At 39.1% G+C, this 14,107-nt stretch overlaps 1 protein-coding gene across 2 annotated transcripts in view; it reads left to right on the forward strand.

Annotated features, from left to right (window-relative positions):
- Nucleotides 1–13,192, forward strand: part of LOC124141451 (centrosomal protein of 57 kDa-like) — a 33,573-nt gene extending 20,381 nt beyond the window's left edge. For both annotated transcript variants that reach the window (XM_046509472.2, XM_046509474.2), the window contains exons 3-9: nt 574–753; nt 1,871–2,112; nt 2,496–2,573; nt 3,375–3,578; nt 4,360–4,571; nt 5,567–5,711; nt 6,484–13,192. In XM_046509472.2, the coding sequence (XP_046365428.2) occupies nt 574–753; nt 1,871–2,112; nt 2,496–2,573; nt 3,375–3,578; nt 4,360–4,571; nt 5,567–5,711; nt 6,484–6,747 (1,325 nt within the window). In that variant the 3' untranslated portion in view covers nt 6,748–13,192. The remainder of the gene's footprint in view (nt 1–573; nt 754–1,870; nt 2,113–2,495; nt 2,574–3,374; nt 3,579–4,359; nt 4,572–5,566; nt 5,712–6,483) is intronic.
- Nucleotides 13,193–14,107: the final 915 nt, after the last annotated feature.

Here is a 14,107-nt window from a genome sequence, read left to right on the forward strand (position 1 = left end):
CCTTAACACAAGGACAACTGTCACTAGCGTGCAATGTCTGACCCTTTCCCCATGTTAAAGCATATTGAAAAAACTTACCTTGAACTTACTTTTTGTTGAAAAAAAATCAAAACAACATAACACATTAATACAACATATATCCCCTTGTTATGTGTTTTCGCACGCTGAAGAAACATTCATAGTTTTCTCGCTAATCACATGAATAACTGTAGCTTAGGCTAAAAAAAATAATAGTGTTGGTTCTCAGGCACTGCCCACATCATCATATAGTTCATTGCATGTTTCGTTGCTAACATGTATCTGTAGTTAGCTTAAAGTTTTGAAAGTTCCTTGAAATTTGTCTTGGCAAGAAGTTTCCATGTGATTTGACGTAAATATGAGTATCACAATACATATATCGTGACTTATATATTGTGATATGTATCGTATCATGACCTTGCTGTATTGTTACACCCGTAAAATATATCGAGAAAAGTATAAAACACTGCGGCTATGCTGGATGCACCTAGTATGACATTGATTTGTTACTGCTGAAAGCCACATATTCATAATTCACTCACTCACTCCCTGCAGCGGTGGTCTCAGCTCTGCGGAATCTTCAGGACAAGGTCCGGAAGCTGGAGCTGGAACGGTCTGCGGCAGAGAACAACCTGAAGTCGCTGGCGTCGGAGACGTCCCGCTACAAGGACATGCTGCAGGGGGAGCAGGACAACAAGGACTCCACCAGCATCCTCGTCAACAGACAGACCAAGGGTGAGGGCACCTTCTAGCTGTAGCATCAACACAGACAGGATTGTCTTGTGGATTTCCCCTTTGTTATTTCAATGATTGAAATCATGGCTTGATTTAGCACCAGTGCAACCTATTATTGAAAAATGCAACCTAATATTTATGTATACATGCACATGTGGTTGCACAAGTGTAAAAAAAAATTAAATTTGTGTCTGACTAACCCTTACGAACGATAGAAGAAAGGCGGGTATTTGAAAACATTTTGGCTTAAAAAGCTTGTGGAGGATGGGATAGTCAATAGAAACACTGCAGTTTGTAAAATCTGCACTGCACAAATGATCTGGCGGAACAACCAATTTAACAACATCATCATCGTCATCCAACATCGTAACGTGTGGCATTGTCATCCACTTCAGCTGTGAAGTCATTACAAAGTGGGAGCTGCAATATATTGCAATACGTATCGCAATACTTCAGTTTGTATTGCAATATTTTTCAATACGGAATTTCTGCCAATACCCATCCCTGTTATTTACCATACTATATCACTCATCCCTGTGTCCTGTGTAACAGTGCAGGTTAAGTCAAGTTCATCAAATCAAACCCTGTCATTTCGGTACAATTTCTGGTTCCTTTATCAAGTAAACTATCCATAAACCTATCTTTCTGTCCAGTGCAACATCTGGGCTAAACTCTCAGTATTGAAAAAAACAATGAAACCTGCAGGAGAAGTGTTCAGACTAATCTTGTAAGAGAACACAAAATACAACAAGAAAGTATGATAGCATCCACAAACCCGAGCATTATGTACACAGTCATGTGCCCAGTCGGTGCCTGTAAAGATGCAGTGTAATTTGGTGATGTTCATCTGCAACCACTCAATCTTTTGTCAGACCCTTGAAGATCTGGGGTAGAATATGTCTTCATGCTTGCTGTAAGAGGCAACTATGCTTGTCGAAAGAGGCAACTAACAGGATCAGGTGGTCAGGCAATTGCGTGGATCGATGTCCATGATGGTAATCACTGGATTATCTGGTCCAGACTCGATTATTTACAGACTGCTGCCATATGGCTTTAAAATTTCTTAGTTCGGCGTTAAACAACGAATGAAACAAACAAACACTCATTCTTTTCTTAGAGTTGGGGTCGCAGTTGTCGGCCGCGGAGACGAAGTGTGACGTCCTCGAGAAGCAGCTGAACTACATGAGGAAGATGGTGCACAATGTGGAGCGGGACCGCCTGGACACCGTCGCCCGCACCGTCGTCGTGGAACAGCAGAGGGAGGAGGTAATGCCCAGGAAGTTCAAGATTCAAGCGGAACGCATCTCCGAACTGGAGCGAGAACACCTCAAGCTGACAGCCACGCAGAATCTAGCAGAGGTATGTTACACATGCCGTGTATAAGGAGATGTCGAAGTGAATGAGAAGCTTACCATCATTTGATCATGTTGAGTTAAGACTTTCAATTATTATGATTATTGTTTGGATTTTGGTTATTGCTTGGTTATCTTGAAGGGTGGAAAATTGGTTGAAGTATGTCAAATGCCTCAAACTGGACAGACTATTGAGAATGTTCATCTTTCCAGGGAGGACTGCGAGACATGTGAACAGTTTGATTTACCAATAGATGGGACATTAAAGCAAATGCTACAGTTAATTCTGGATATGAGGCACGGTATTGTTTCATATCACTTCTATACCTTGTCCATGTATTGACATTTGTCAATTACAAGACAAGTACAAGTGTAGTGTTTCTTCTCCAGTCCAAGATACGAGAACTGGAAGACAAGCTGAGAGATGAACGGTTGACCAGAAGGATGACACAACAGAGAGCTGCAGAGGTACTGGATTAATGGGCAAGAGTGGCCCTGTGCCCTTCATCCATCTGTTACATGCATTAAATCTTAGATGCGTTATTGCCCCTGTGAACGTCCTCACTTCACTAAGGTATCAAAGATAAGACATATATTACAAGTTTTTTGGTTGCAAAGGAAAAATTATCTGCTTGCACACCTCTTCCTTTGGCATTTAACATGTTTGAATATTTCTCCAAGTAGGTTATGATGCTTGAAATATTAAAGCATTAATGTTCTTGCTATTGATAGTTCAGCTCCAGTGTATCTGAGTATGGTAGGTCAGTTAACCTTTAACCTTTCAGTTGTATCTCTTTGTAATGCTAGGATCTGGGATAGGTTTTCAGCAACCCATGCTTGTCGTAAAAGGCGACTATGCTTGTTGTAAGAGGCGGCTAACGGGATCGGGTGGTCAGGCTCGCTGACTTGGTTTATGAATGTCATCGTTTCCCAATTGCATTGATCGATGCTCATGATGTCAATCACTTGATTGTCTGGTCCAGACTTGATTATTTACAGACCGCTGTCATATAGCTGGAATATTGCTGAGTGTGGGATTAAACAACAAACAAACAAACTGTAATGCTAGGATCTGCTTATTGTGGGTTTGAATCCCAGATTCTGCCCTGATTATGATCCTTGGTCTGTATGCACCGTACCTGTGGTCAAGCTTTCATTCCTGTTATATATGTCTTCCATCTACTTTACACTGGGTTTTCCTCCAACATCCAGCTGACATGATATATAACTGACCTACTGTCCAACTCATGCCAATATGTCGTCTTCCAGCGGGAAACAGATGCTGCAGCTCAGAGAGTGTACTTCGCTGCCGAGGCCAATGGTCGACCGCCGGTGAAAGCCAAGAAGCCAACAAAGAAGAAGAAGAAGAAAGTAGTGGCCCCCAAGAAGACGAGCAACCACAACACCAGGAAGGCAGAACCCTCCAAACACTACAGGCTGAACCTGGCAGAGATTCCCTTTGTGGCTGGGAGGGTTAGTATGGTTAGACGTTATCAGAGATGGACTTTTCCTTGAATTTGATTGGCTGCTGTAGAATTACAGCTCTCTATTGGTGGGATTAATCTATATGTCATTGTTATACCAGTACATTCCCTGGATTTACCCTTTCACTTTGAGTGACATCTCTAATAGCACATTGGTAAATTGATGCAGGACTACTATTTTTTATCCACCACAACACGTTTTGCAGGGGGTATTAAAATGGTCAATGCAGTCCATCTGTTCGTTCGTGCATATGTCCATGCAAGGTGTCACTTCTGGATCAAATATTGAAAACCCTACAGTATTTCTTTACTAAACTTGGCACATAGATAGCTCTAGTGGTGAACTGGTTCCTTTTGATTGTTTTGGATTTTCGACAAAAATATTTTTCAAGTTTCCATGGCAACAACTTTGACTTAGACTGAAAATATTGGTAGTGCTCGTTTCTGGAACAGATCTTGAAAACCATACAATATATCTTTACCAACTTGGTGCACAGATAGGTCTAGCGGTGAACTGGTGAAACTGAGTTTCCATGGCAAACTATTTATATGTAACTTGTTGATATATTCACGACAAGTATTTACCATTGAGGAGGATATCAATGACGTCCTCTTGTTATTATAATTACCTAAGTTTTAATTCAATCGTTACTTTAGGTACAGGTTAATGGTATCTCCATCAAGTTTGATTCTGTAATGAACGTTCTGGACACATGCTGTTTATGGTAAAGTTCTTGATGTAATGTAAGTTATGACGTTTTTCTACACAGGCAACAACCCCCAGCCATTCTGTAGGCGCCAATGTCCAAAGGGTTCTTGCTTGGATGAAGACCCACAGCACAGCCCTGTGCCAGGAACACTACCAGAATGGTGACATTCCCAGCACCGAGAGCGCCTCCTCCAGCTCCAGCAGCAACAGCCTCGACAACGACCTCTCCGACATCCTGCTAGCACTGCAGGATGAGTTTGGGCAGCTCAGCTGGTAAGAAGAACTTCCTGTCGATCATCGGGTGAAGGCCGTCCGTAAGATGGTCATCAGGGTAAACCTTGACTTACAAAAGTGGGGGTTCAGAGGACCCCAGTAATTAATTTTTAGGGTCCTTGTAAATTAATTAAATGGTGTAGTGTACTGTATGTTTAGATAATTACTTTGGAGCCTGGAATGAATCAATGGTCATGTGGACAGTGGTCATGATTGATGGGTGAAATAACAGGCGCCCATCACTGCTGTTGATTCACAGAGATTTATCTAGTCCTGCCCCAAAGCTGATATTCGGCCCCAAGTGTGCAGCAAATGTCAGTAAAATTTCCCAAAATAAATTAATAAATTCCCAATATTGATGAGTGCTGAGTTAAGCAACAAGCAAACCGCAATGGCCATGCTGGTGTTTCAGACTGATCGGTATGCTGTATCACTCTGGTTTTAAGACCTTTTAGGTTTAGATTCCAGCCAAAACAACAAGATGACTTGCTTTAGAATCTGTTGATATCAGGCAAGTCCCAAATTATTGGTTGGAGTTTTGAAAAAAAGTTTGCACCTGAACATGTTTTTTTGATGAGTCATATTTGATGCTACACACCTGTGAAGATCCGGGGTAGAATAGGTCTTCAGTAACCCATGCTTGCCGTAAAAGGTGACTATGCTTGTCGTAAGGATCGGGTGGTCAGGCTCGCTGACTTGGTTGATTCATGTTATCGTCTCTCAGTTTTGAGGATCGATGCTCATGATGTCATTCACTGGATTGTCTGGTCCAGACTCGATTATTTCTCAGACCGCCGTCATATAGCTGGAACACTGCTGAGTGCAACGTTAAACAACAAACAATCAATCAATGATGCTACACATTCCCATTTGTGAGAACTAGTTTTTACAAAAACATCAAAGGGACTGTAACAGAAGTCTGGATCTGCCCACACCTGTTATGTATGAATCTATAACTCAGATAGTTGTTGAGGATAATATTCTCCCTTCACCAGCGAGCACCAGGAACTGGTCAAGCAGATCAATGAGGTGGCTGACCTGCGGGCAAGGGAAGACATGGAAAGGGAGTTAGACAGTCTCATCGTTAAGATGGACGTCAAAGGGCAACAAATATCAAAAGTCAGACAGCATCAACAGAAGGTCAGTCTGAGTAACATGATATTTGAATAAATTATTCCTGATAATATAATAGTTTCAGATACAGTTCTTTTAATCATTGTATAAAAATTCTTTAAAGTTATATTATTGGGTAATTATTAACCGAATCACCGGTAGATTCAGAGAAACGTGTGTACAGCTTTATACCGGAACACTTCTATGATTTGGCATTTTTGTTATGTCTTAGCACCTACAGTATACAATCTGATGAATGTTTATGCGGCACATTTGCTTTTGATATTGTCAAACATGTATTTATGTATTGTAAAAAGACTCAACAACAAAGAAATATTCTTGTTGAGTCTATTATTGATTTACTAGATGTGACAACGTTTTCTAGTATCTGGAATGATGATGATACCTTTCTGTCCTATTTACTAGGTGGTTTGCCAACAGAAAGTACCATGGCAATTGAATACAATCTATGGACAAATATAAATGCTCTGTGTATGTTAAACTGTTAAAATGTGGAAAAACCTACTAAGAAGAAACTATCTATCTATCTATCTATCTATCTATCTATCTATCTATCTATCTATCTATCTATCTATCTATCTATCTATCTATCTATCTATCTATCTATCTATCTATGTGGGGTCGCTTTATAGACAGGTTTCTGATGGAAAGTTTTGAGGCATTCAGGAAATCACAGGAATGGGGCTATTTCTGTTTTTGCAGCGATGCAACACCTTTCTAGTTTTAATACATATTTGCCACTTTTTATCAAATAAATCATAATTTTCTTCATTTACAGGTGGAAGATATGAAACGAAAAATGAAGACAAAAAAGTCAAAAGATGCCCCTTCTCATCCACGCCCTCAGTCTGCCATGGCAAGTTTCCCAGCTAGGAGAACCTGTGAAAGTACACATTCCAATTCCAACCCCAAAACTCAGTGCTGTACAAGTCGAACGTCGCGGCAACACACTGCCAGTGCCCGACAAGTTTCACTGGACGTTCTCAAAGACATGAAAAAATTACAAACAACATTACGGAAAGACGACCTATGCTGGGAATAATGCGTGGTGCCATTGTGATATTAGAACGAATTGTACAGACAAACCTATGGAATTATTTATTTATGTATATACAGTGGTCACAACAGAGGCTTTTGCCACCATCTTTTAACCACACTTGCTACAAGGAAATCTCAACAGGAAGGCTGTGTTATTTTGTTATCTTGTTTTTGTCTTGTTTCTGCATGTTTGGAGGCAACCAGATCTGCTTTTTTGAGGATTTAGGCCAAACTGTTTCATTTTTGTCTATTTTCAAGGTTTTTTTTCAAAAAAGAAGATTTGAGGTTATAAAATATAATACTGTTGTACATAACAACATACAAGCCAACGGTTTTTAAAAAGAGCGTATTTTCAATGACACATAGGATTTATGTGTTATTTTCCATAATGCTAAATCCATAGAAAATGACAATAATTGTTCTGGCTGTAAAACAAAAAAAGGAAAGAAATTTGAACTTTTTCAGTATTATTTGTATATGAGATTGAAAGTATTTGACCTAGGACCATATTGCCTACATATATTTCAAATTAGCAAATTAATTATGCAACAGCTATCAAGGTTATTTATGGTCCTCGTCACTTGAAATAGAATCATGAAATATTGCGATAATTAATTAACGAGAATAGCTGCATATGTGCTAATACTTAAAAAGTGCAAACAAGCCATTCAGCCGACAAGGAATATCACTTACAGTTGAGACAAAACTTACAAAGTGAGATTTTCAAGAAATGTCCATATTCTCTGTGATAAACATCATCATTCAGTTTTGATCATGTGGTTACAATCCGACTGAAGAGTGGCAATCTGGTAGCGGCGAGCATCTATATTGAGCAGCGTGTGCAGCAGAGGTTCATTACCAGCACAAACTGAAAGAGAAGTATGTCCAGATGTAGTATTTGAAGAACTACTGATATATAACCGCTCGCACGCACCTGACTGTCGATTCACACTCATACTCTAACCATGTGATCAAAACTCAATGATGATGTTCATCACTAAGAACATAGACACTGCACGAAAATCACACTTTGCAATTTTTGTCATCACTGTAAGTAATATTCTTGAATGGCGGAATGGCTTTGTTTTCAAATTTATAAGTGAGCAAGTTCAAATTAAAATTTAACATCACATCGGCATTATTTCAGCCATATAGCGACGATAAATTTATAAGTATTAGCACACATGCAGCTTTCTCTGTTAATTAATCATTGCAATATTTCGTGATTCTATTTCAAGTGGTGAGGACTAGACTATAGTCCTGGAGGGCTATAGAATCAGTAGTGATCTTCAAGGAGATTTTCTGCAAGAGACTAGCAACATGAGAGACAGAATATTTGCAATTCCTGTTACAAATAGGTTGTTTGGTTTACTACCCATGGTTATTTTTGGATGAAATATTGAAAAGTATTTGGGATAACCTTTATTATGTATGTAATAATCATTATTCATTTAGGATGATATGTCTGTATATATCAGCTATATTTATATACTCAAGCCTTCATTCTTGATCACTTGGTTTACATGTTTGGTTATGTAATTATAATTTTTTTTTGAAAGATAAACGTCTATAAAGAATTCTTTTAAGTATTGTTGGAGTAAACTGAAAAGTGTTTGATTTTTTTTTAACTTCACTTCCCATTTTGCTTGACTTTGAAGATTTCAACAGATTTGGAGGGAATTTTTTTTTCTGAAACAATTTTCTGTTTTCGTACAGTGAACCAAGTAATTAAAAAGAAAAGTTTGAGAAATATGTACAAATCAAATAACCTAAGGTGCAAATATCCGTACACATACCTCAATACTATTGCTTTTATTTATGTCTGTATTGCTCAAAATGTTGTATTAGTGCTACATAGTATCTGTTTCACAAGAGTATACTTTGTCTCATGTACTTATCTGGAATACCGTTCACATGTCAAATACAGAATCTTGAAAAGGTTCACATGCTTATAACAAATTTACAGTAATTTTATCTACTTTTAAACTTTTGATTTTATATGACAGCATAGGCTAGTCATGAATTTTACAATTTTCTCATTTATTCTTCATCCTTGACTCTAGATGCTCCATTACTTACACACAGGTAAAACACATGTAGATCCCCAGTTCATTAATGAGGTAGACTTTATGTTGTCATTTTTTGTGTCCGAAACTTTTTTCTAATTTGTTATATTTGCTCATAGGATGAGGCGACTATAGCATGTATAGTGACACGTTTCAGTTTCCTGCATTCCACAGTCCTGCTTATTCCAGCCTCTGTTACTTATTCCTCAGTGTCTCCATTCCTTTATAGTTTGTTGTTTCGGAGGAGACTGACACTGAATCTGTTCACAGAAATACACACATGCATACAGTGTTCGATCTCGGGCTGCACTGATGCTCATTTTCATAAGGCTTGTCTTATTGATTTTGATCTTGTTTTCGTTGATGATATAGCTTGTAAATGCCACTGTTAAAATACATGTAGGTAAATATCATTGGGTCAATATCACTGCATTGGTGTTCCTGTGAGATACAGGCAATTGTCATGATGCATTAGAGCATCAGTTGATCATCCATTCCCAGTGTCATCAACACCTTCCTCAGTACTTTGTATTATGGGATGGGATGGGTGGGTTGTTGAGGAGGAGCTGCACACATGTACTCACAGTGTATTGGTTAGGCTGCACTGATGCTCAACGTAAGTCGTTTTGGAGCAACATAATCCTCCAAGTCATTTATGACTGCTGGAATTATGACAATTAAAACAGTTATTCAAAAGTTGATCGCTTCTGTAAGTATTAGGTGGTACCCATGCTTGACATACCAGCTGACTGAGGATCGGCGGGTTACAGTGTTTAACCCAGGGCTGCACTGATGGTCATGTTGGAGGAAATTGTTGACATGGATTTCCATCCTGTCTTTATTGGCATGACAGCTTGTCAATGCCACCTCTGAAAGAAATCTGCCTCATTACCATTGTAGATACTGATAGGTGTCATGATACATCAGTGCATCAGTGGAGCCATTTCGTCATCAACACCTTCATCAGTATAGTGTGGGTCCAGAGCAGGTGAGGTACACAATGATTGACGTAACAGTCCACTCCTGGATGCTGTGACAGTTGGAATATTAGTGACTTCAGCATTAAACAACATTCACTCACTCACCCGTAACTACATTTATCAGCCATGTAAAAATCAAATAATGTCAACGTTGTGCCTTTCTTAGACAGAAGAATCATTGTGCCATCATTATGCCTTTATAGCTGTATGTGTAAGCTGTTGTCTATAGTACCTGGTGTGATTCTGTCACTGTCCCGCCGTTGTCACTGTCTTGCTGTTGTCACTGTCCCGCTGTTGTCACTGTCCTCAGTAAATGAACTCGCGCTTGACCTTTTCCAAAGAATGATTCTGGAGTTCTTCCATATGAGGGAGTGATAGGTTAAGCTAGTTGTTAAGGTATACCTATTCATACATATTTCAATACAGACAAATTTCTGTCCTTGTGCTACAGATTCTTTTTGTGAATTTGCAAAGAGGCAGGAGACATAAGTTTAGAGGGTATATATATACTAATTTCCATTGAATTTCTCAAAAACACCCTGGAAATAATAGTTTTATAATAAAACAAACAAAAAGATGTTTAAATGAATGAGTCCATTCGTCCTGCCTACCGATGCTTTGGAAACTACAATCATTGCTGTGTCACTAGAACAAGGCTAAAGCAACAGTCGAGGTATTTTTGTACTAATTGAAAGTAAAAGTCTTCATTGGATCAGCGACGACATTTAACCCAGACAGCTGGGTAGGTATCAAAGGGAGACAATCCATACATGGTTCTTCCAGGTGTGGTATGGAAATTATGAAGCCATGAATGCTAAAATTGCTTTTCACTCTATACCACCACATACCGCTTCCATATTTGCTATGTCTAATGAACATAACCTAGTAGACCACTTGAAAGACTTGACTTTTAAGTTCTTCCAAAATGTTTCATTCGTTCAGTGTTAGTTGTGCAAAGGAGGGTGCCTTCTCTCATAGAAATACAAAAGAAATAAGAACCCAAGGATCTCTTTTTATTCAAGGTTTCTCGTGTTCAAGTAGGTTTTGTCCTATCCATAATCAAAATATGTTGAAATTTCACTTCCAGCATTATCAAGATCTGAGAGGCATTATTTAGGTGACACTTCTTGTATATTGGGGGCCCAGGCGGCCCAGTCGCTGTGAAGAGCACACCAGAAACCTATGATTGTGGGTTTCCAATCCCGCTTCGCCCCGATTATGTTTCAAGGTTTGTCAGCACCATACCCGTGCTCGTGGGTTTCACCAAAGTAGTAAACGTCAGACCTGCATCACTCCGGGCTTTCCTCCCACATCAAGCTGACACGCTGTGATATAACTGGAATACTGTTAAAAGCGGTGTTAAACCCAACTCACTCACTCACTCTTGTATATTGTATTGTTTACAGTTCAACCAACTCATTGAGAAGAAGGAACTAAATACTAATGAAAATGGATTAGACACATGAGACAAAAGGAAATAATTAATCAAACATATGAAGTAGCAGAAAGTTGTTTTGGGCTTATCCCGGTTGGTTTAAATCAATTAAAGTAAACAATACAATAGCAAGTTTCGCCTTATAATAGCACTCCAATGTTTTTTAAAGTTGGCACAGCTACATTCTGTCACATATGTGATTCCATGTTAATACTCATTCCATAATATTGCTTTAACAGAGAAGAATTTATGACGAGATGAAATGTGACTATATGTTTATAGTGCCTTCAACTGTTTCCAGAACTGTCCAGCATCAGCCTTGTGTAAAGCCATAATGTTTATATTGTCAGTATATTTTATATATAGTTTTTGGAATCCTACATGTTGAGTTAGCTCTGCTGTTGTATTTCATGCATCGAGAGGAAGCATACTGATACTCCTCATGCCAGAACCTGGTAAATGGACATTCTCAGTACATGGTCAGGTTTTTATGGATACTTTCTAATGATCGTTCAATTGCTTAGTAATGGACAAACGTTCGAGTAATTTCATATCGATCAAACCTTTTATTGTAGCTTCAAAATCCCAGATTCACCATGATTATGTTTCAAGGTGCAAAATGGCTAAGACAGAACATTGCACAAAATTGAGGTTAGACGGATGAAAGATGACATTGAAGCCAGTTCAGTTATGGCCATGCAATGTAGCATCATGTCTGATTTTCTTTAGGGGCGGGCGGGTAGCCTAGTGGTTAAAGCGTTCGCTCGTCACGCCGAAGACCCGGGTTTGATTCCCGACATGGGTACAACTGGTGTCCCCCGCTGTGATATTGCTGGAATATTGCTAAAAGCGGCGTAAAACCATACTCACTCACTGATTTTCTTTACTAAGTCATTATGTTTCGTTTCATCAAGAGTTCCATCTATAATTAGCGTAAAGCTTCAAACATGCTTCATTTCTTGGTTCAGCAGTCATCTTGGTACCCCAATGATTACACCTGGGATCCCCCAAAATCATTGATGAGATTGTGGAGTCACACATAGAGAGACTCAGGTAAATGCCTGCCTAGGGCTTTCCTCCAACATCACTCTATGACCACTCACTTGTGTTTCCCAGGTCCATCTAGTCATTGTAAGTTGAGGAAACCAAGCGAAAGTAGTATGAATCTTGTACACTCTTGACGTAAAAGATTCAATTTTAAGATACTTTACCTCACACCTAACATTAGGAGGAATATTTGTATGAAAATGGCCAAATGTGACCAAAGATACCAATTCTTCAGTTTAAATATTGTAAGAAAGTATGGATCCTGATCGGGGGATGACAGATGGGAATTACTGGCAGGCTGACCATTTCATATGCTATTCAAAAATAGTTAAGGGCCACCCAATTCTTTCATATAACTATATTTCATCTGACAGATTAACTATAGCAATATGAAAGAATCGTGTGGTCCGCGATTGGTATTTGGGTTGGGGACAATATATGTTTCAGTCAGTGGGTCAAGAGGGGCGGTCGGGTAGCCTAGTGGTTAAAGCGCTCGTCACGACGAAGACCCGTGTTCGAATCCCAACATGGGTACAATGTGTGAAGCCCATTTCTGGTGTCCCCCGCCGTGATATTGCTGGAATATTGCTAAAAGCGGCTTAAAATCAAACTCATTCGCTCACTCATTGGGTCAAGACACATTGTTTTTGTTAACCTGGATAACGAGACATGCTCAGTTTGTTTTCTGTTATCAGTGCCTGTGGATGAGGTGGATCCTTTGTAATCTCGCTTTATGTGTTTGTCTCCATAACAACATTGTCAGCACATTTTCAGCCATCCTGGAAATATTCAGTTGGAAAATGTGTTGATGACAGCGTTGTGGTCCTGTGTATCTAGTGTCGTATCATACAGAGTATTTTATCCTCACAAATAATGTCATGTATATGATATGAAGTTATGAAATAAAATGTTGATATTATAGATCCTGTTTCACTTTCTTTTCTAGAGCACTACCGGTTTAGGAAAACACATGCCCAATGCAAAACAAAAAAAACAAGCATGAAATACTCATATCCCCCACCAATATGACATGTCCGGTTGTGTGCAATGCATTAGCTCCTGTGTCTATGTTCACTGGGCCTTTTTGTAAATGGCCTAATTGCAGCACTAAAAAAAGTTATTCCTGGTGTTGTTTTGACATCTGCAGTTTATGATAGAATATGTAACTGTATTTGAAATGAGTAAGGATGAGACATATGGACGAACAACTTCTTTATTACGATTAGGATCGATGGTTTCGGTATAGGTTCTAACACCGTTATCAAGCAAGTGAAGTATGGTTGAAAAGAATATATATACAGGCAGTGTTTTGTAATGAGTTGTGTTTCTGCATGAAGTTAGTCAGTGAATGCAACAACCGTGTCCATGATTCTTTTGGAGGAACATACACACAAGCAATGCAGAACTTACCAACAAGAAACGAAAAGTATTCAATACTGCGAGATGACATTATGTGCCAAGTTTGGTTAAGAAATATGGTATGTTTTTCAAGATCTGCTCCGAAACGAGGACTACCGCCATTTTCAGTCTAAATCAAAGTTGTTGCCATGGAAACTCGAAAAATATTATTTTTTAAAATCCCAAACTATCAAAAGGCACCAGTTCACCACTAGGCCTATCTATGTGCCAGGTTTGGTGAAGAAATATGGTACGGTTTTCAAGATCTGCTCCGGAAACGAAATATGACGGACGGATGGATGGAAGGACGAACGGACGGCACCCATTCCTATATCCCCCTTCCACTTCGTGGCGGGGGATAAAAGTTAATTGCAACACATTATGCAGTTTTTGACTGACAAAGTTCCTGGGGTGGGGGTCATAAAACATGTAATAAGT

This window comes from Haliotis rufescens, unplaced genomic scaffold (genome assembly GCF_023055435.1).
Source record: "Haliotis rufescens isolate VD_foot unplaced genomic scaffold, xgHalRufe1.0.p SCAF_26, whole genome shotgun sequence".
Lineage (NCBI taxonomy): Eukaryota > Metazoa > Mollusca > Gastropoda > Lepetellida > Haliotidae > Haliotis > Haliotis rufescens.